This window comes from Pecten maximus, chromosome 5 (genome assembly GCF_902652985.1).
Source record: "Pecten maximus chromosome 5, xPecMax1.1, whole genome shotgun sequence".
In the NCBI taxonomy this organism is placed as follows: domain Eukaryota; kingdom Metazoa; phylum Mollusca; class Bivalvia; order Pectinida; family Pectinidae; genus Pecten; species Pecten maximus.
Genome location: NC_047019.1, coordinates 14,327,657 through 14,350,816, shown reverse-complemented (window position 1 = coordinate 14,350,816; position 23,160 = coordinate 14,327,657). Strand labels below are relative to the sequence as shown.

Below are 23,160 nucleotides of genomic sequence, written 5' to 3'. Positions count from 1 at the left end.
TTGTTAACCCTTCATCCCAGAACATTACTGGCCCAGTAACTTGTCAGCCCTTCATCCCAGAACATTACTGGCCCAGTAACTTGTTAGCCCTTCATACCAGAACATTACTGACCCAGTAACTTGTTAGCCCTTCATCCCAGAACATTACTGGCCTGGTATCTTGTTAGCCCTTCATCCCAGAACATTACTGGCCCAGTAACTTGTCAGCCCTTCATCCCAGAACATTACTGGCAGAGTAACTTGTTAGCCCTTCATCCCAGAACATTACTGGCCCAGTAACTTGTTAGCCCTTCATCCCAGAACATTACTGGCCCAGTAACTTGTCAGTCCTTCATCCCAGAACATTACTGGCAGAGTAACTTGTTAGCCCTTCATCCCAGAACATTACTGGCCCAGTAACTTGTTAGCCCTTCATCCCAGAACATTACTGGCCAGTAACTTGTTAGCCCTTTATCCCAGAACATTACTGGCCCAGTAACTTGTCAGCCCTTCATCCCAGAACATTACTGGCCCAGTAACTTGTTAGCCCTTCATCCCAGAACATTACTGGCCAGAGTAACTTGTTAGCCCTTCATCCCAGAACATTACTGGCCCAGTAACTTGTTAGCCCTTCATCCCAGAACATTACTGGCCCAGTAACTTGTCAGCCCTTCATCCCAGAACATTACTGGCAGAGTAACTTGTTAGCCCTTCATCCCAGAACATTACTGGCCCAGTAACTTGTTAGCCCTTTATCCCAGAACATTACTGGCCCAGTAACTTCTCAGCCATTCATCCCAGAACATTACTGGCCCAGCATCTTGTTAGCCCTTTATCCCAGAACATTACTGGCCCAGTAACTTGTTAACCCTTCATCCCAGAACATTACTGGCCCAGTAACTTGTCAGCCCTTCATCCCAGAACATTACTGGCCCAGTAACTTGTTAGCCCTTCATCCCAGAACATTACTGGCCCAGTAACTTCTCAGCCCTTCATACCAGAACATTACTGGCCCAGTAACTTGTTAGCCCTTCATACCAGAACATTACTGGCCCAGTAACTTGTCAGCCCTTCATCCCAGAACATTACTGGCCCAGTAACTTGTTAGCCATTCATCCCAGAACATTACTGGCCCAGTAACTTGTTAGCCATTCATCCCAGAACATTACTGGCCCAGTAACTTGTTAGCCCTTCATACCAGAACATTACTGGCCCAGTAACTTGTTAGCCCTTCATCCCAGAACATTACTGGCCCAGTAACTTGTTAGCCATTCATCCCAGAACATTACTGGCCCAGTAACCTGTAAGCCCTTCATCCTAGAACATTACTGGCCCAGTAACTTCTCAGCCATTCATCCCAGAACATTACTGGCCCAGCATCTTGTTAGCCCTTCATCCCAGAACATTACAGGCCCAGTAACTTCTCAGCCCTTCATACCAGAACATTACTGGCCCAGTAACTTGTTAGCCCTTCATCCCAGAACATTACTGGCCCAGCAACTTTTCAGCCCTTCATCCCAGAACATTACTGGCCCACTATCAGGTGTCTGGGCATCTTGGTTATTGAATGGAACCTGATTAAAAAGGAAAAATTGACACTGACCAGACAGATAATGGCCAGATAACAGACATTTTACTATGGTATAAGCATATTTGCCCTTTGGGCGGGTGAGCTAATAACTTCAATTACCCCTCGCATTAGAACTGGTTCTGGCGCTGCATATGACGCTTTCTCCTTCATGAACATATGCCTTGTTTTAGCATAATGTTCAGGTGATACTTGGCTTTCCTGTAAAGTATTTGCGACACTTAATGACACAAGCTTTGGTGATTTAGATACCAATATAGTATACACAAGCTTGAAGATATACATGTTTATCCCTTATTCTTAATTCTGATTACTGTAAACGTACTTATATTAGCGCACTCATATTTTCGCGCAAACCACCACCAGCGACATATTCATGCAATCATGAATTAGCGCATCGACGCTTTTCTGGAATCGACTATACTTTGGGAAAACACCCTGTTACTAAAAATAGATTTGTACATTGTCAGCGATAGGGCCTGGCAGGTCGCACTGACTACAGTTTAATTGTGAGTTGTTTTTACTGAATAAATCTATAGATACATTGTATACTAGTTGTATTGGTGTGTTTGGTCAGTTTATAACTATCCATCATGCTGAAACGTTGGTTAATATCCGCTGTGGATTCGCCACCTCCGTCGTCGATGTTACCCGATCCACGGTTAGCAAACTGTCAGGCCGATGCAGAAAATATCGTATTAGCCAACGATGAGATTACTAAAACCCCACCAAGTTCTCAAAAAAGAAAACGTGGATCATATAACACATTTGATAGTGAGCAGCGGGCTAAAATGGCCAGATATGCTGTTGAGAACGGAGTGATGAATGCTGCCCGCCGATTTACAGTGAATGAAAGTACAATTAGAAATCTAAAGAAACAATTTGTACGCGTAAAAAAAGTTGACGGGCAGGAACCCGAAGAATTGAAAAAGAACCGTTAGACGTTTCCAGAAACGATGACTTTAAAAGATCTGTAAAAACGTGTTTTCAAAACTGGTACGCGGACAGTGTGGATGGTTTGCTCAAGACTGGTGGACCGATCGATTCAGTAAATGTGGATCTCAAGCTTACCACCCTGAAACCCCTCCATGCTGGTTGGATGGTTTCGTCCTTTCAGTCGGTGAAGAAAGATGCAGTCATGCGTGGTTGGGACAAAAGCGGCATACTGGGAGCTATTCATAAAATCCGTGACTGAACTGTAGGCCCTATAGCCTTGCGACTTATACCCTAATTACTGCCATATGAACTGTTAACAGAGACAGTGTTTGCATAGTGTTGTATTTATTATTTTGTGTTTTTGTGAATAAAATAAACATCGATTGATAAGCATTGTACGTTGTGTTTGATGTCAAATAACTGGTTCACACCACGGGAGATAGATCGTATTGGATTACTAGCAAAACATAGCTAGTTATTTCACGTAATGTGTGCACACTTACTAGATACAAAATTTAGCGCTGCACATATATTAGCGCTGCACATAAATTCGCGCACTAATGCTAGCGCGAAAGGCGCTAAAATATGATTACCGCTAAAATAAGTACGTTTACAGTAGTCTAAGTGTACAATCTGCATGAAATATTTCTAAAGGTTTGTATAAAGAAGAATGCCCAACAGTCCAGTATCACTGACCTGTAATTGAGTAGCATTCAAAGACATATGAACACATGTACAGTTTAGATTTTTCTGTCTACAGGCGAAATATTATCACTTTATTCCTGGTAATTGTTAGAAGGTCTGATTCGCTCTACAACACAATGACCTACAGTTAAGCAAGGTAACCTGTTTAATTTTTTAAACAACTTTCACATAATATCAAATGATTTGAAAATTAAATCATGATACTTTTTATCACATAATTCAGAAAACCTATGTTTTGACACGCTTAATCAAAAAGAGGCAGCCATTTTGTTGCATGATTCACAATTCATGACGTCACATCATTGTCCCCACCCCCGATCGCGAGCTAGATTTAACTTTTAAGACCAGTTTTATTGAAGGCATTTCCTGATTTAAATAAATCTTGTACAACAAATAGAAGAAATACATAATTATAATAGTTACCTTAACTTGAGTACAACCAGATTGGTTCTATAATATCCAACGTGAGAAACTCCAGCCTTCTGATATTAATACATTTATTGGTCCACAAGCATCTGCAGTTGGTCAGTATTTATAGAAAAAATACTAGCCCCTACTCCAACTATATCATATATTAGAAGGGCTAGTGTTTCTTCTATAAATACTAACTAGATTCAGACGCCTGTGGTTAGTCTTCACTCGATCCTCACTCTTCAATTGAAGTTGAATTCTACTAATCCAAAATCAGTTATTCACAGGATAAATTGACTATATACACACCCTTTTTCCATCAGCTGGTTCACTCTGCTCATCACACTGTGATGAAAACTGCCCACGAGTCTGTTCAAGGGGATACGACTTCTCACATGACCTCCAGGAAACAGAAGTGTCCTAGTTGAAAACAAAAGTTACATAACTTCATCAAGCTTTAACTAATAATCTGTATCATTCTTGAGTCATTGACACTTATTTCTTATGGAACAATTTTTTCTGGGCAGCTTAAATATAATTTAACAAGAGGCCCAGAGGGCCTGTATCGCTCACCTGGTTTCATGAGATATGAAACAAGAATGATGCTGAAGTATATTTGTCGCTGGTATTGGTATGTTAATATATATTATAAGCATTTTATATGGGTACATGTACATTGGTTTTATTTTAATACTGAAAATTTCAAAAAGTGCATTAATCCGCGACCTCAGAGGGATGCTACCACACAAATGTGAGTGATATCCATTGCTTAGTTTCAGAGAAGAACTTGTTTAGACCAATTGACCCCTTTTGACCCTGACCTCTGCCCCCTTGGGGGTCAGCTCGTTCCTTTATGCAATTTTGAATCCCTTCCCCAATAGGATGCTACCAGTCAAACCATTGCTTAGTTTCAGAGAATAAGTTGTTTAAATCAATTTAGCCAAATTGACCCCTTTTGGCCCGACCCCTCAGTCCCCTGGCGGCCCGGGTCAACCCCAACATTTTTACAATTTTGAATCCCCACCCCATAACCATGCTACCATACAAATGTGAGTAATATCCATTGCTAAGTTTCAGAGAAGAAGTTGTTTAAACAAATTGACCAATTTTTGCCCCGCCCCTCAGGCCCCTGGGGGGGTCAGCCCCACCATTTGTACAATTTTGAATCCCCATCCCATAGGGATGCTACCCGGGAAATATGAGCGAAATCCATTGCTTAGTTTCAGAGCAGAAGTCGTTTATTTCAATTTTGCAAAACTGACCCCTTTTGGCCCCGCCCCTCAGCCCCCAGGAGGGTCGGCCCTGTCATTTGTACAATTTCAAATTCTTACCCCAAGGTGATGCTACCAGTAAAATATGAGAGATATCCATTGCTTGGTTTCAGAGAAGAAGTCAATTATATGAATATAGCCCGATTGACCACATTTGGCCCCACCCCTCAGGCCCCTGGGGGGTCAGCCCCATCATTTGTACAATTTTGAATCCCCACCCCATAGTGATGCTACCAGGCAAATATGAGCGACAGCCATTGCTCGGTTTCAGAGAAGAAGTCGTTATATCAATATAGCCAAATTGACCACATTCGGCCCAGCCCCTCAGGCCCCTGGGGGGTCAGCCCCATCATTTGTACAATTTTGAATCCCCACCCCATAGTGATGCTACCAGGCAAATATGAGCAATAGCCATTGCTTGGTTTCAGAGAAGAAGTCGTTTATATCAATATAGCCAAATTGACCACATTTGGCCCCGCCCCTCAGGCCCCTGGGGGGTCAGCCCCTTCATTTGTACAATTTTGAATCCCCACCCCATAGTGATGCTACCTGGTAAATATGAGCGATAGCCATTGCTTGGTTTCAGAGAAGAAGTCGTTTATATCAATACCTCTTTTGACCCCTTTTGGCCCCACCCCAGAGGCCCCCAGGGGGTCAGCTCCATTATTTGTACAATTTTGAGTCCCCTACCCATAGGGATGCTTCTGACCAAATTTGTTTAAATTCTGATCAGCGGTTATGAAGAAGAAGTCAATTGTTGACGGACGGACGGACGGACGGACGACGGACGCCACGGTATGGCATAAGCTCACCTTGGTCCTTCGGACCAGGTGAGCTAACAAGTATAACCCATGGGATTACAATTACAATCTCAAGAACAGATCTTTTATACTTGAGATGCAACAGAATTGTTGAGATATATATACATATCAAATCTCAACAAGTGGCCCAGAGGGCCTGAATTGCTCACATGACCAGTTAAGAATTATGATTATTTACAATTTCCATGGTGACTGTAATATGCTAGTGATGTTTAAGGAAATGGTAGACAATATTTCTGTTCACAGGTAATATAATTCACTGATGCATTGGTCAATCATAATGTCGGGTCTTGTGAAGATAAATTGTCCAATTCAAGTCAGTTAATGTATTGAAATTCATAAAAGTTACCTCTGTCAGGTCTTTTTGTTAAATCAAACAAAACCACTGTAAAACCCATTACATGTAGTGTGAAGGATGTTCTTGATCCTGTGTATGTAGTTTGCTTAAGCATATATTTCATATTTCACAAGGGTGACCTTGAAAATAGACCAAGGTCATTTGTATGCTCAATCTTTATAACACTCAATCCTTTTTACCTGGTGGTAAATTATTATGTATATGGGTCATCTGGAACTGGAAAAGATCATTGAAGTTTTTAACATATTTGACCTCTGCGACCTAGAACCCAGGCTAATGATATGAAGAAATTGCATCAGTCCATAGCAGGAACCTACAACCTAATATCAGTACCCTGGGAGTTGGAGAACTTGAGAATAAAATTTACAAACAACTTGAATTATTTGGCTCCTGTGACCTAGAAAAGAGGTCAAGGTCAATTATATATATATATACAGTATATATAAAAGAAGAAATTTATCATTCTGTTCTAGGTACTTGCTGGCAAAAAATCAGCCTTCTAGAACTTGAGAGGATTCTTGAAGTTTTTAACATATCTGACCCCTCTGACTTTGAAAATAGATCAAGGTCATTTACGTGAGGAAATTTTAATGTACTCTTCCCCATGTAACTCCTGGCCAAATATCATTTCTCAGTTGCTTAGTTCTGAAGAAAATGATGGACAGATGGAGGGACGATAACTCCTGCACTATACCGTAAGCGCAGTCATTGAGATTAATAGAATCTTTCACCCCTTTTGGGGCGAGATAGGGGGATCTCAACCCGAGGGGGGAGATTGTTAAATTCCCAAACACGAGGCTTGCCGAGTGTTTGGGAACTTAACAATCTCCCTCCGAGGGTTGAGATCCCCCTATCTCATCCCAAAAAGGGGTGAATGATTATTTTTCTCTTGCCCTGTTTTCCAATCGAAGTGTGAACCAAATCCAAACGTATGTAAACAACACACTGGCGGTGGACGACAGTTGTGATAAGGCTGCAGCAGACGCTTTACAACTTACGATGTTGATTTCATACAAAATATAGTTCCGATTAGCTTTTCAAAAAGAACACCAAACACTCGGTTAACTCTGATAATTAATACTTATTTAAATTTCTTTTTCTTGAAAAATATTGATATTTAGCATTCAAACGTTCCGGGTCAGGTCATGGTGACATCACCCTATCGAGAACAAGAGCACTTTCAAAGAGTATGTTTAGCTTGTCTTTTCCCTAGGGTGAGATAAGTATATCTCATCCCAGTAAAACTGCGGATATCCCTGTCCAGGGTGAGAGAAAAATCAATCTATACATCTCAAATCTCCATAAAACAGAACATTTTGTTAAAAAAATTGTTGGTCATTGACATATATCTATCTATACATCTTAAATCTCCATGTTGTACATGTAGTATAACTGGTAATTAAGTTGCAGAAGGACAAACAAACTGTAGTTAGTTTTAAATTCATCAATTAACACACAGTGTATCTATTTACAAATTAATTCATATTTAAATACATGTACATGTATGTCTTCACTTGATTTGTGTTTTTGTACAACACTTACCTTTGCCACCTGTTTCTTTTTCTTTCTGTAAGGATTTTTTGGTTGTTCCTGTGCAATTCAAATAACAACTACATATAATATAAGTCTATTGTGATGTTTGAACTTTTTTTTTCAATTTTCATTGCTGTATAGCCTATAAAACACACTGGATGTAAAGAGTTTTGCCAACGAACTACAATGTATTGTGTTTTTTTCTTCTTGAAAATCATAAATTTTATAGTATTGCAAATGCTTTCAGTGTGGCACTAACCCTTTTCAACATTATAAAATATTACTGTACAAAGATAGAGATTAAAGTAGAGTATCATTTTTATGAATACCCGTAATAACTTAGATCTAGACACCTGAACACAGCTGAAGCCCACATACACACACATATCACTTCGTAATAACATCCTTAAGCTTCTCTCTTAAAACTTTGACATGTTTTGGAATAACACATTTGATATTGAATGTTTTAGTACTAAATCCATCCAACCTTACATATTTAACACTATTTTTGCTATGATAATGAAATCAACCTTACTTATTTAACACTATTTTTGCTATGATAATGAAATCTATTTAGAGTTTATAAATTAAACATTAATAGACTGATGTATACAGAAATTCAGTCCGTTCTTTACATTTTTTCTTTGCAAAATTTGAATATATCAGTAAGCACAAATCTACAACAAAGTTAAATGCCAAATTATGTGCCTTGGATTACAATTAAGATTTAAGCATTTGAATATTTGTCTTAGTCATAAGCCAATAACAAACTGACTTCCATGTTACCAAGCAACAGCAAAAATAATGGGTTGGTGGTGATGACAGTGTCAGAAACTGTCAAGGGAGGTAATCTAAACGAAGATAATCAAGATAAAACAATTGATGAAGGCTTATTGTATGTACATTCAAATAAAAATAATGTAGAATTACATGTGTTTGAAAATTACCAACTATTTGTTAGAAATGTACCATCATTCTTTATGGTAGGGGGTGTATAAAATGACCGAAAATCCTGATATAGCAATGCTGCCCCTGCTTACAATTGCATACTGACAAATGTGCGTAAAATCTGTCTTGTAATCCACAGAAGTCTGTAGTTAAAGTACCTCTCACAGATTAGAAATATACCTGCCTCCTCAATGACAATACATGTACATATAAATGTCTGTACCTCCTCAATGACAATTACTTATGCCTGTAAATATACCTACCTCCTCAATGACAACACTCTTTTCTTCAACACTTGGCATACTGGTTGATGATTCAACCTAAATTTTACAAATACAAACCATGTGACAAATTATCAAATCAAAGTCTTATTTGAATAAATATATTGGTCACCTTTTATATCATAGTTAATGTTTATATATACAATTATCTTGTCTGCAACTTCGACAGAAAAAACACACATACTGGTTATATTGCTATTGCAGTACATGTTCCCTACTAGCCCCTGCTAAAAATAGTTACAGTGACCTTGACCCTGAAACCCTAAAACTTGAACTGGTCATTGTAAAGAAATTGATCAAAATCTCTCCCTCAAAAAATGAAGTTGTTTGAGCGCTGGCAATCTTTTGCGTTACATACACATATACAAGACGGACTGAGAGGAAACCTATAGTCTCCCACAGTTTCACTGTTAATGACTGGTGCCTTAGAATATTTTCATATTGAATACCTATAAAGATTCACTTTTTACTAACAGAATCAACCGATATGTCCAGGAATTAGGTATAATTACATTTCTGTATGTGTCTCACTTGCCCCAGATTAAAAATAAACTTAAGCAAACTCTGAAATTCACTCAACCAAACACATCTCCCCAATAACTAAGTCGTAGTGTATAAACACCCTGTAATACCTGATAGACATATATGTAAATATTGATGGATTGCAAAAGAATTATATCTATCATGTGAGGGAAGTCCAATACACTTATCATGTGAGGGAAGTCCAATACACTTATAATGTGAGGGAAGTCTATTACACTTATAATGTGAGGAAAGTCCAATACACTTATAATGTGAGGGAAGTCTAATACACTTATCATGTGAGGGAAGTATAATACACTCATATAATGTGAGGGAAGTCCAATACACTTATCATGTGAGGGAAGTCCAATACACTTATAATGTGAGGGAAGTCCAATACACTTATCATGTGAGGGAAGTCCAATACACTTATCATGTGAGGGAAGTCCAATACACTTATAATGTGAGGGAAGTCCAATACACTTATAATGTGAGGGAAGTCCAATACACTTATAATGTGAGGGAAGTCCAATACACTTATAATGTGAGGGAAGTCCATTACACTTATAATGTGAGGAAAGTCCATTACACTTATAATGTGAGGAAAGTCCAATACACTTATCATGTGAGGGAAGTCTAATACACTTATAATGTGAGGGAAGTCCAATACACTTATAATGTGAGGGAAATCCAATACACTTATAATGTGAGGGAAGTCCAATACACTTATAATGTGAGGGAAGTCCATTACACTTATAATGTGAGGGAAGTCCAATACACTTATATAATGTGAGGGAAGTCCATTACACTTATATAATGTGAGGGAAGTCCAATACACTTATAATGTGAGGGAAGTCCAATACACTTATAATGTGAGGGAAGTCTATTACACTTATAATGTGAGGAAAGTCCAATACACTTATAATGTGAGGGAAGTCTAATACACTTATAATGTGAGGGAAGTCCAATACACTTATAATGTGAGGGAAGTCCATTACACTTATAATGTGAGGGAAGTCCATTACACTTATAATGTGAGGGAAGTCCATTACACCTATTATGTGAGGGAAGTCCATTACACTTATAATGTGAGGGGAAGTCCAATACACTTATAATGTGAGGGAAGTCCAATACACTTATAATGTGAGGGAAGTCCAATACACTTATAATGTGAGGGAAGTCCAATACACTTATATAATGTGAGGGAAGTCAAATACACTTATAATGTGAGGGAAGTCCATTACACTTATATAATGTGAGGGAAGTCAAATACACTTATAATGTGAGGGAAGTCCAATACACTTATATAATGTGAGGGAAGTCCATTACACTTATAATGTGAGGGAAGTCCAATACACTTATAATGTGAGGGAAGTCCAATACACTTATAATGTGAGGGAAGTCCAATACACTTATAATGTGAGGGAAGTCCATTACACCTATTATGTGAGGGAAGTCCATTACACTTATAATGTGAGGGAAGTCCATTACACTTATAATGTGAGGGGAAGTCCAATACACTTATAATGTGAGGGAAGTCCAATACACTTATAATGTGAGGGAAATCCAATACACTTATAATGTGAGGGAAGTCCAATACACTTATAATGTGAGGGAAGTCCAATACACTTATAATGTGAGGGAAGTCCATTACACCTATTATGTGAGGGAAGTCCATTACACTTATAATGTGAGGGGAAGTCCAATACACTTATAATGTGAGGGAAGTCCAATACACTTATAATGTGAGGGAAGTCCAATACACTTATATAATGTGAGGGAAGTCAAATACACTTATAATGTGAGGGAAGTCCATTACACTTATATAATGTGAGGGAAGTCAAATACACTTATAATGTGAGGGAAGTCCAATACACTTATATAATGTGAGGGAAGTCCATTACACTTATAATGTGAGGGAAGTCCAATACACTTATAATGTGAGGGAAGTCCAATACACTTATAATGTGAGGGAAGTCCAATACACTTATAATGTGAGGGAAGTCCATTACACCTATTATGTGAGGGAAGTCCATTACACTTATAATGTGAGGGGAAGTCCAATACACTTATAATGTGAGGGAAGTCCAATACACTTATAATGTGAGGGAAGTCCAATACACTTATAATGTGAGGGAAGTCCAATACACTTATATAATGTGAGGGAAGTCCAATACACTTATAATGTGAGGGAAGTCCAATACACTTATAATGTGAGGGAAGTCCAATACACTTATATAATGTGAGGGAAGTCCAATACACTTATAATGTGAGGGAAGTCCAATACACTTATATAATGTGAGGGAAGTCCAATACACTTATAATGTGAGGGAAGTCCAATACACTTATAATGTGAGGGAAGTCCAATACACTTATAATGTGATGGAAGTCCAATACACTTATAATGTGAGGGAAGTCCAATACACTTATAATGTGAGGGAAGTCCAATACACTTATAATGTGAGGGAAGTCCAATACACTTATAATGTGAGGGAAGTCCAATACACTTATAATGTGAGGGAAGTCCAATACACTTATAATGTGAGGGAAGTCCAATACACTTATAATGTGAGGGAAGTCCAATACACTTATAATGTGAGGGAAGTCCAATACACTTATAATGTGAGGGAAGTCCAATACACTTATAATGTGAGGGAAGTCCAATACACTTATAATGTGAGGGAAGTCCAATACACTTATAATGTGAGGGAAGTCTAATACACTTATAATGTGAGGGAAGTCCAATACACTTATAATGTGAGGGAAGTCCAATACACTTATAATGTGAGGGAAGTCCAATACACTTATAATGTGAGGGAAGTCCAATACACTTATAATGTGAGGGAAGTCCAATACACTTATAATGTGAGGGAAGTCCAATACACTTATAATGTGAGGGAAGTCCAATACACTTATAATGTGAGGGAAGTCCAATACACTTATAATGTGAGGGAAGTCCAATACACTTATAATGTGAGGGAAGTCCAATACACTTATAATGTGAGGGAAGTCCAATACACTTATAATGTGAGGGAAGTCCAATACACTTATATAATGTGAGGGAAGTCCAATACACTTATAATGTGAGGGAAGTCCAATACACTTATAATGTGAGGGAAGTCTAATACACTTATAATGTGAGGGAAGTCCAATACACTTATAATGTGAGGGAAGTCCAATACACTTATAATGTGAGGGAAGTCCAATACACTTATAATGTGAGGGAAGTCCAATACACTTATAACGTGAGGGAAGTCCAATACACTTATCATGTGAGGGAAGTCCAATACACTTATCATGTGAGGGAAGTCCAATACACTTATAATATGAGGGAAGTCCAATACACTTATAATGTGAGGGAAGTCCAATACACTTATAATGTGAGGGAAGTCCAATACACTTATCATGTGAGGGAAGTCCAATACACTTATATAATGTGAGGGAAGTCCAATACACTTATAATGTGAGGGAAGTCTAATACACTTATAATGTGAGGGAAGTCCAATACACTTATAATGTGAGGGAAGTCCAATACACTTATCATGTGAGGGAAGTCCAATACACTTATAATGTGAGGGAAGTCTAATACACTTATAATGGGAGGGAAAGCCACTACGTTTATAATATGATGAAAGTCCAATACACTTATAATGTGAGGGAAGTCCAATTCACTTATAATATGATGAAAGTCCAATACACTTATAATGTGAGGGAAGTCCAATACACTTATAAAGGGAGGGAAAGCCACTACGTTTATAATATGATGAAAGTCCAATACACTTATAATGTGAGGGAAGTCCAATTCACTTATAATATGAAAGTCCAATACACTTATAATGTGAGGGAAGTCCAATACACTTATAATGTGAGGGAAGTCCAATACACTTATAATGTGAGGGAAGTCCAATACACTTATATAATGTGAGGGAAGTCCAATACACTTATAATGTGAGGGAAGTCCAATACACTTATAATGTGAGGAAAGTCCATTACACATATTATGTGAGGGAAGTCCAATACACTTATATAATGTGAGGGAAGTCCAATACACTTATAATGTGAGGGAAGTCCAATACACTTATAATGTGAGGAAAGTCCATTACACATATTATGTGAGGGAAGTCCAATACACTGATATAATGTGAGGGAAGTCCAATACACTAATCATGTGAGGAAAGTCCAATACACTTATAATGTGAGGGAAGTCCAATACACTTATCATGTGAGGGAAGTCCAATTCACTTATAATGTGAGGGAAGTCCATTACACATATTATGTGAGGGAAGTCCAATACACTTATAATGTGAGGGAAGTCCAATACACTTATATAATGTGAGGGAAGTCCATTACACATATTATGTGAGGGAAGTCCAATACACTTATAATGTGAGGGAAGTCCAATACACTTATTATGTGAGGGAAGTCCAATACACTTATAATGTGAGGGAAGTCCAATACACTTATTATGTGAGGAAAGTCCAATACACTTACATGTATCATGTGAGGGAAGTCTAATACACTTATAATGTGAGGGAAGTCCAATACACTTATAATGTGAGGGAAATCCATTACACTTATATAATGTGAGGGAAGTCCATTATACACATTATGTGAGGGAAGTCTAATACACTTATAATGTGAGGGAAAGCCACTACGTTTATAATATGATGAAAGTCCAATTCACTTAGAGTGTGAAGAAAGTTCATTACACTTTTCAAATGAGGGAAGTCCATAAGACTCCAGAATCAGTTTTATTTTTCTAAAACTGGTCCATAGAAATTATTCTGTAAGTACCAGCTTATTGAAGTAGATGGTTAATAATAATCTATGATATTAAAATAATGATTTTAACATGATGACAATTACAAATTCTGTATATCCAAATTAAGCTTACATATGCTGGAGATGTTATGTAACTTTTGTATGCACATTGTAAATAACAAAATCTCAAAGTCCTACCTCAAGAAGGTCCAAGTCTAAAGATAGAGGCACAGCAATGGATACATTTGCATCACTCTTGAAGGAATTCTTTTCGGAAGACATTTTACGGGCAAAGATGGGAGGTTGTGATACTGACTTAGGGGGAGAGGACCCTGCTGATATAAAAGTCTTAGCCTGCTGTGGAGGTGGGGGAGGAGGAATAGGCGATGTAAAAGCCTGGGCCTGCTGTTGAGGTGGGGGAGGAGGAATGGTGGATGTAAAAGCCTGGGCCTGCTGTTGATCAGGTGGGGGAGGAGGAATAGGTGATGTAAAAGCCTGGGCCTGCTGTGGAGGTGGGGGAGGAGGAATGGCTGATGTAAAATCCTTGGCCTGCTGTGGAGGAGATCTTGTGGATTTCATTGCAATTGCAGAATGTGGGGTTAGTTCAATACCTCGCCTTACTAGACCTCTCATGCGACCTTGTGGGATTGGAGGAGGACTACCTCCTAATGTATCATACAGAGGGACTGGGGGAGGTGCGCCTTTATTTATGACATTCAATGGTACTGGGGGAGGACCTCCTGGAGGTGGAGGAGCTCCTCTGGACATGGCAAGAAGTGGGACTGGGGGAGGATGGTCTCTTGATTCATCAGCCATTACATCAAACATTGCTAATTTAGGAGAAGCTTTCTCTAATTCATATGACATGGTAGGCTTTGAAGGTGGAGGAGGAGGTGGAGGAGGTGCTGCTCTTTCAGAAGCTATGAAAGATTGTGCAGGTCGACGAGATTCTGCTGACTTAAGAGCCATCATGGCAGGTTGTGCAGGTTGGGGAGGAAGTCCTGCTGATCTAGAAGCCATGGCAGATTGTGATGAGGGAGGGGGACCTATGCGCATTTCAGAAGCAGAAAAAGGTGCACTGTATATAGTATCTGTCTCCAAGTCTGCTGAGAGATCTAACAAGTCATCTACTGAATCCCTACAAAAGAAAAAAACAGGAACAAAATTTATTGAAACTTCATAAAAATTGCATCATTTATGAACAGCCTTACCGAAGATATCCTGAGAAAACTTGACCAAAAATATAATGAACTGAATGCATGTCAAGATGCAAAGAAGACCTGAATCAATCATCTGGATATTTGAGCTTTTAGAGTTAAACAAAATATTATTAAAAGTAGGACTGCCAATATTCCCTGTCACTTTCAAGCAGTAACATAGATTAATAGAATCTATCACGGGTCTGTTCCTTGGACAGGGATATCTCAACCTGAGTGTAAGAGTTTGGCCAGTCAGCACGAGGCTTGTTTGATTATTTTTCTCACATACTTGCAACCAAATGTAAGTTTTTATAAAAGTTATTTTTATCTCACTGTCTTCAATGCTAACTGGTTTGAATGTGCATTGTGAGCAGTGTCATATAGCGTGTTCCGGCTGTCTTTACCCCCCCCCCCTCCTATGAAATATCCCTGTCAACAGAACATGCCCAAGTTTGATTATTTTTTTGTTTCTTAGATATTTGGTCAATTTAGTCAGTTATTCTGAACTATACGTAGTGTTTCAAAAGAAAAATATATAATTATGACAGGCTGTTGCCATGACAAAACCGTACATGGCTAAAAAGCGACATCATCTATAAATCCATCTTTTATAGGTATAAAAGGAAATGTTAAGTAGTTTGTACTTTAGCTTCGCCTTCCTTTCCGATCTGAAATCCATGCCATCATCAAACAGTCCAAACGCCATATCGTCATCCTCAGACTCCTCAGACGGCGCAGTCTGTAACATCAGAGATTAAGAAGAAAATATATTCTTTGTAATATCTGGAACTGTAATCCACAAACTAACAACTGGAAAATATCTTAAACTGTAATCTGCAAACTAACAACTGGAAAATATCTTAAAACTGTAATCCGCAAACTAACAACTGGAAAATATCTTAAACTGTAATCCGCAAACTAACCACTGGAAAATATCTTAAACTCACTGTTATCCGCAAACTAACTACTTGGTAATATCTGTAACTGTAATCCACAATATACTATCTATTTCTATTTAAATGATTAAGTCACTTTCCTCAAATTGTAAAGAGAAATTAAGTATTTCAGTTAAGGAAGGGCTTATTTTGGAAACACTTTTAGCTTACTATAATATACGATAGGTTACGATTCTGCAATAATGAAGGAGAGGGCCTATTTTTGCTGGGGCTTAATTACTTTGGGATAAAACTTCCATTGCCCATTACATTTTTGTGTACCATTACATTTTTGTATACCCATTACATTTCTCGTATATCCATTACATTTCTGTATATCCATTACATTTCTGTATATCCATTACATTTCCATATGTGCTTGAAATCGGAACATTCTATTAAACAAGAGATCCCAGAGGGATCTTGGCGCCCACCATTGAATGATCTTCATAGGTTCCATGTCAGATTGATCTTTTCTCTACTTTTCCCTTCATTTTACTAATCTGTGCAAATTGAGACATCCCTCCAGTACTTTTCAAACAAGGGAATCCTAGCTATATAAGAAATTTGAGATTTAACGATAATGGCTGTTTGTTTGCCAGGTTGTTTTCAGGACAGACTGGTCCAAAAATGCAATACAAGGGACCAAGGGGAACCTACTTATGACATTTGAGAAAGATCCATTCAGTACTTTGAGAAATAGAGATAACAAACTTCAATTATCAAAATCCAAGATGGCGGTCTGTCGGCCATATTGTTTTCCAATTGATCTCAAAACGCAATATGCATAACTAGGCACCAAGGGAAACCTACATATGAAATTTCAGAAAGATCCATTCAGTACTTTCTCAGAAATAGTGATAACAAACTTAAATTGTCAAAATCCAAGATGGCTGCCTGTCGGCCATGTTGTTTTCAGATTGGTCTCAAAACACAACATGCATAACTAGGCACCAAGGGAAACTTACATATGCAATTTGAGAAAGATCCATTCAGTACATTCTCAGAAATAGCGATAACAAACTTCAATTGTCAAAATCCAAGATGGCTGCCTGTCGGCCATGTTGTTTTCGGATTGGTCTCAAAACGCAATATGCATAACTAAGCACCAAGGGAAACCTATATATGACATTTCAGAAAGATCCATTCAGTACTTTCTCAGAAATAGCGATAACAAACTTCAATTGTCAAAATCCAAGATGGCTGCCTGTCGGCCATGTTGTTTTCCAATTGATCTCAAAACGCAATATGCATAACTAGGCACCAAGGGAAACTTACATATGAAATTTCAGAAAGATCCATTCAGTACTTTCTCAGAAATAGTGATAACAAACTTAAATTGTCAAAATCCAAGATGGCTGCCTGTCGGCCATGTTGTTTTCAGATTGGTCTCAAAACACAACATGCATAACTAGGCACCAAGGGAAACTTACATATGCAATTTGAGAAAGATCCATTCAGTACATTCTCAGAAATAGCGATAACAAACTTCAATTGTCAAAATCCAAGATGGCTGCCTGTCGGCCATGTTGTTTTCGGATTGGTCTCAAAACGCAATATGCATAACTAAGCACCAAGGGAAACCTATATATGACATTTCAGAAAAATCCATTCAGCACTTCCTCAGAAATAGTGATAACAAACTTCAATTGTCAAAATCCAAGATGGCTGCCTGTCAGCCATGTTGTTTTCCGATTGGTCTCAAATCGCAATATGCATAACTAGGCACCAAGGGGAACCTACATATTAAATTTGAGAAAGATCCCTTCAGTACTTTCTCAGAAATAGCGATAACAAACTTCAATTGTCAAAATCCAAGATGGCTGCCTGTCAGCCATGTTGTTTTCCGATTGGTCTCAAATCGCAATATGCATAACTAGGCACCAAGGGGAACCTACATATTAAATTTGAGAAAGATCCCTTCAGTACTTTCTCAGAAATAGCGATAACAAACTTCAATTGTCAAAATCCAAGATGGCTGCCTGTCGGCCATGTTGTTTTCGGATTGGTCTCAAAACGCAATATGCATAACTAAGCACCAAGGGAAACCTATATATGACATTTCAGAAAAATCCATTCAGCACTTCCTCAGAAATAGTGATAACAAACTTCAATTGTCAAAATCCAAGATGGCTGCCTGTCAGCCATGTTGTTTTCCGATTGGTCTCAAATCGCAATATGCATAACTAGGCACCAAGGGGAACCTACATATTAAATTTGAGAAAGATCCCTTCAGTACTTTCTCAGAAATAGCGATAACAAACTTCAATTGTCAAAATCCAAGATGGCTGCCTGTCGGCCATGTTGTTATCCGATTGGTCTCAAAACGCAATATGCATAACTATGCACCAAGGGGAACCTACATATGAAATTTGAGAAAGATCCCTTCAGTACTTTCTGAGAAATAGCGATAACAAAAATTGTTTACGGACGGAGGGATGGAGGGACGGACGGCCGGACGGACGGACGGACCACGGACGCAGGGCGATTTGAACAGCCCACCATCTGATGATGGTGGGCTAAAAATGCTCCACTGTGAATTGAGCATCACATGCATAGCACACCGGTGGGTCCTCTCGTTTCAAAAGGAACGAATGAGTAGGATATGTGTGCCCGGTACGGAGCCGAGAGAGGACTATTTCCTCTCTACGATCCTTCCGACTTGGTTTTGATGTTTTAAGTTTTGGTTGTACTTTAAAAAGTTTGTTGCTCGTCTCGAGAGACCAGCGTTGCTGCCATTTACTCTGAATGGCAGAACTAATTACAGATTTGAAATCTGTATATGGTATTTTAATATTTGTTTGTTGCAGATTTAGAGCAAGTTCGTTGCCTTTAATTCCGACATTGCTCGGAACCCAAAGTAGTGTTATTTTGCATTTTTTTAAGATACGAGATATTCGTAAAACAAGGTTTTGTATGAGTATATTCTTTGGATCTCGTGATTGTAAATTCTGAAGGACAGATCGAGAGTCGGAACAAATTATTGCCTTTCTAATGCGTTGTTCTTCGATATGGTCGAGGGCCAAATCGATGGCACATGCTTCCGCAGAGAAGATAGAGGCACCATCTGGTAAGCGGATTGAAGAGCAATGGCGATCGGAATAGCATGCTGCGGAGACCTTTACTCCATCTTTTGAGCCATCAGTGAAGATCTGAACGTGAAAATCTTTAATGCATTCCCGAAAGGAAGATTTGTGCTCTTGGGGTAATACACTCGACTTTGCCCTCTCATGTAGAGTAAGGTTAATATCAGGTGTTTTGACAAGCCATGGCGGTACATCAGTTACGGTGTACTTGCCTATGTTGTCTAAACTTATGATAAGTTCCTGAAGAAAGTTAGAAATTCTAATGCCAAATGTTGGTATGAGTTTTTGGTTTTGAGTAAATATGTTTTGGTATTGCGGATTGACAACAAGGTCAAAAGCTGGGTTTTTCGGGTTGGATTTCAATTGGGCGGCATATTGAAGAGAAAGGTTTTTCCTTCTGTCATTTAAGGATGGTTCATTTGCCTCTACATAAAGGCTCTGCACAGGTGTTGTTCGAAAAGCACCAAGTACCAGACGTAATCCTTGGTTTTGGACAGGATCTAGCATCTGCAGGTAAGAATTTCGTGCAGATCCATAAACGATGGAGCCATAGTCGAGTTTTGATCGAATAAGCGTCCTATAAAGGCGCAGAAGCATTTCACGGTCTGCGCCCCAGTCAGTATGGGATAGTACTCGTAAAATGTTCATTGCCTTTGAGCACTTATCTTTCAAGTATTTTATATGTGGAACAAAGGAGAGTTTCGAATCGAAAATTAGTCCGAGGAATTTAGTCTGCTCGACAACTGGAATTTTGATACCATTTAATGTTAGATCTGGATCATTATGTGGTTTTCGTTTTTGGCAGAAGTGCATGCAGACAGTTTTTGATCTGGAGAATTTGAAGCCGTTTTCATCTGCCCATGTTTGTAGTTTGCCTAGACATTGTTGAAGTTGTCGTTCTATCGTGTGCATGTTCTTTGACCTATAGCAGATCAAGAAGTCATCAACGAAGAGAGACCCTTCAGTTGACTTACCGAGACATTTAGTTATACTGTTGATTTTCAGGCCGAAAAGTGTTACGGAAAGGATTCCACCCTGAGGGACTCCCATTTCCTGTTTGGCTGTTTCAGAATAAGTTGAACCTACGCGAACTTTAAAATGTCTGTCAGATATGTAGTTTGCGATGAATTTTGGGAGATTCCCACGTACACCAATTTCATGCAGGTCTTTCATAATACCATATTGCCATGTAGTATCGTATGCTTTCTCCAGATCAAAGAACACAGCGACTAGATGCTCCTTCTTCGCGAAAGCTTCTCGAATGAAGGTTTCTAACCTGACCAGATGGTCTACCGTTCCTCTGCGGTTTCTGAATCCACTTTGGAGTGGACTCAAAATATTATTAGATTCAAGGAACCAAACTAGTCTAGTGTTTATCATCCGTTCAAGTGTTTTGCATATGCAGCTCGTTAGAGAGATTGGACGATAATTATTTGGTTCAGTGGTGTCCTTACCAGGTTTTGGAATTGGAATAATTGTAGATTCCTTCCAAGAATCTGGGATCTTTCCTGATTCGTAGACTTGATTAAAAATATAAAGGAGACAACGTAAAGATGATTCCGGTAGATGTTTTAGGAATTGGTACGGAATTTCATCTGGCCCAGCTGCCGAATCTTGTGATTTGTTTAAGGATTCAAGCAACTCTGGGAGATCAAATGGTTTATTGTAACTTTCTGTGTTGGAGGATTTAAAATTAAGACGTTTCTTTTCTTTCTCTTTTTTAAATCGTTGGAATTTTTGGGAGTGGTTTTTGGCCGATGAGTTTTGGGCTATATTTTTGGCGAATGCATTTGCAATTTCTGATATAGAAGAGAAAATTTGCTTTTTATTGATAAGGTGGGATGATGGTGCCGTTTTTCTTTTTCCACTTATTTTTCGCAATTGATCCCATACCTTTTAAGATGATGTGTTTGAAGATATTTTAGAAACGTATTCCTTCCAGCTATTCTTTTTATCGGATTTGATAGATCGTCGAGCCTTTGCCCTCCAAATTTTAAAATTATTGTAATTTTCAACAGTTGGGGAAGTCAAAAATCGTCTTAGAGCTGCCTTTCGGCCGGATCTATTAATAAAAGATTCTTCAGATAGAAGAAACTTTGTAGGTTTTGGAACGGACTTTGGTATAGTTTTTTCGCCAATAGAAGTAAGAGTTTTGGTGAATGTTTTAAATGAACCATCAAGGTTAGTTAGTTTTTCTACAGTAAGCTCCTCGTTGCACATGTGTTGGAATTGGACCCAATCCGCTTTGTGCATATTCCATCGAGGAAGTGGTTTATCAAGAGGAGTCCCAATATTATTTAGAAAAATAGGGAAGTGGTCACTCCCACATAAATCATTATTAACCTTCCAGTCATAATCGAGAAAAATGGATTGGTGGCATAGTGATAGGTCTATGTGGTTACAAGAGCCTGTAGCAGGGTGTAAATATGTTGGGGTGTTATTGTTAAACAGGCACAAGTTGTTTTTATCTATAAATTCCTCAATACGTCTTCCTCTCTCGTCTGTGTTCGGAGAGCCCCACAGGCTGTTATGCCCATTAAAATCTCCGAGAATTATGTATGGTGTTGGGAGTTGAGAGACGAGGTTATTCAGTTGCTCACTAGTGAAAGCAACACTTGGAGGAAGATAAATTGAACAGACAGTTACTTGTCTGTGTAAAGTTGCACATACAGCGACAGCCTGTAAATTTGTGTTTAACGTGATCATTCTGTGAGGAATATTCTTATTGACAGCTACAGCTGCGCCTCCTGCTGCTTTGATTCCTATAGCTGTGGTGCTATTATAAAGCGAGAAATTTCTAAGGGTAATTGGCTTTTTTAACATGACCTCCTGTAGGCAAAATAAGGCAGGTCTAAACTCTTTAGATAAATTTTGAAACTCTTCTATATTTGCCCGTAGTCCGCGTATATTCCATTGTATGATCGTGTTGCTATTATTGGCCATTATCCTGGTTCATGCTGGTCGTTCTTCGGACTGACAGGGATGCCTGGTATAGGCTGTCTAGTAACAGCAACGTTGGTTATATGCTGTTCACTGTCGTCCATAAGAACGCCATACCTGTTGTAGCCAAGGATAGGGTCATCTGAACCCTTGGCCGGTTTGTTGTTTAGGGAGGGATGCCTATTGATCCGTACCCTAGATTTTGGTGTTCTTTGATCTTGAGGGGGTGTAGTGGCAGCTAGGTCGCTTGGTAATTCTGGAGGTGTCGACCGACGGCTGTGACAGAGTTCGTTGTCTATGGTGGTCGGCACCTGTCTTAGATTTCCGTTCGTTTACGATTGTTTTTGTATTCGATGGCGATGGTACGATTGATGGTGGTGCGAGTTGTATGGGTTTTGATGGCTCTGGAGGTTTGGGGGTGGCACTCCAGCGTGAGGCTCTCCCAATTAAGTGTTTGTATTTTGGTAGGTTTGCCATCTCGGGAGCATCTGGACCCCAGGCAGACTGGTCCTCAAATGCTTGGATAGAGGTATCCTTCACCGAGATGGTACGTGCTGTCGACTGTTTGACAATTGTGGCAAACGTGGGGTTTGTGCTGTCCTTACTCTCGACAATCCTCCTGGCTTCAGGAAAGGAAATATTCTCGGTATATTTCAACCGGAGGATCTCCCTCTCCTTCTTCCAGGCAGGACAGTCTCGAGATGAGGCCGCATGGTCACCCTGGCAGTTTATACAACGCTTGCCAACAATGTTGCATTGGTCGTTGTCTGTGTGGCCTTCACGTCCGCAGTGTTCGCAGACAGTGTTCCGTCCACATCTGTCCTCGTGATGTCCGTACTTTTGACAGTTACGGCATCGCAGAGGGTTGGGGATGTAGGCGGAGACA

The 23,160-nt window shown here is 39.1% G+C and overlaps 1 protein-coding gene across 4 annotated transcripts in view; it reads right to left on the bottom strand.

Annotated features, from left to right (window-relative positions):
* LOC117327249 (protein mono-ADP-ribosyltransferase PARP4-like) overlaps window positions 1–23,160 on the bottom strand; it is an 80,559-nt gene that overhangs the window by 7,560 nt on the left and 49,839 nt on the right. For 2 of the 4 annotated variants that reach the window (XM_033884150.1, XM_033884154.1), the window contains 6 exons: window positions 15,958–16,052; window positions 14,313–15,252; window positions 8,814–8,870; window positions 7,612–7,659; window positions 3,929–4,039; window positions 1,670–1,768 (listed from right to left, as the gene is read on the bottom strand). In XM_033884150.1, the coding sequence (XP_033740041.1) occupies window positions 1,670–1,768; window positions 3,929–4,039; window positions 7,612–7,659; window positions 8,814–8,870; window positions 14,313–15,252; window positions 15,958–16,052 (1,350 nt within the window). The remainder of the gene's footprint in view (window positions 1–1,669; window positions 1,769–3,928; window positions 4,040–7,611; window positions 7,660–8,813; window positions 8,871–14,312; window positions 15,253–15,957; window positions 16,053–23,160) is intronic. The other 2 variants (XM_033884152.1, XM_033884153.1) reach the window with 2 other exon arrangements.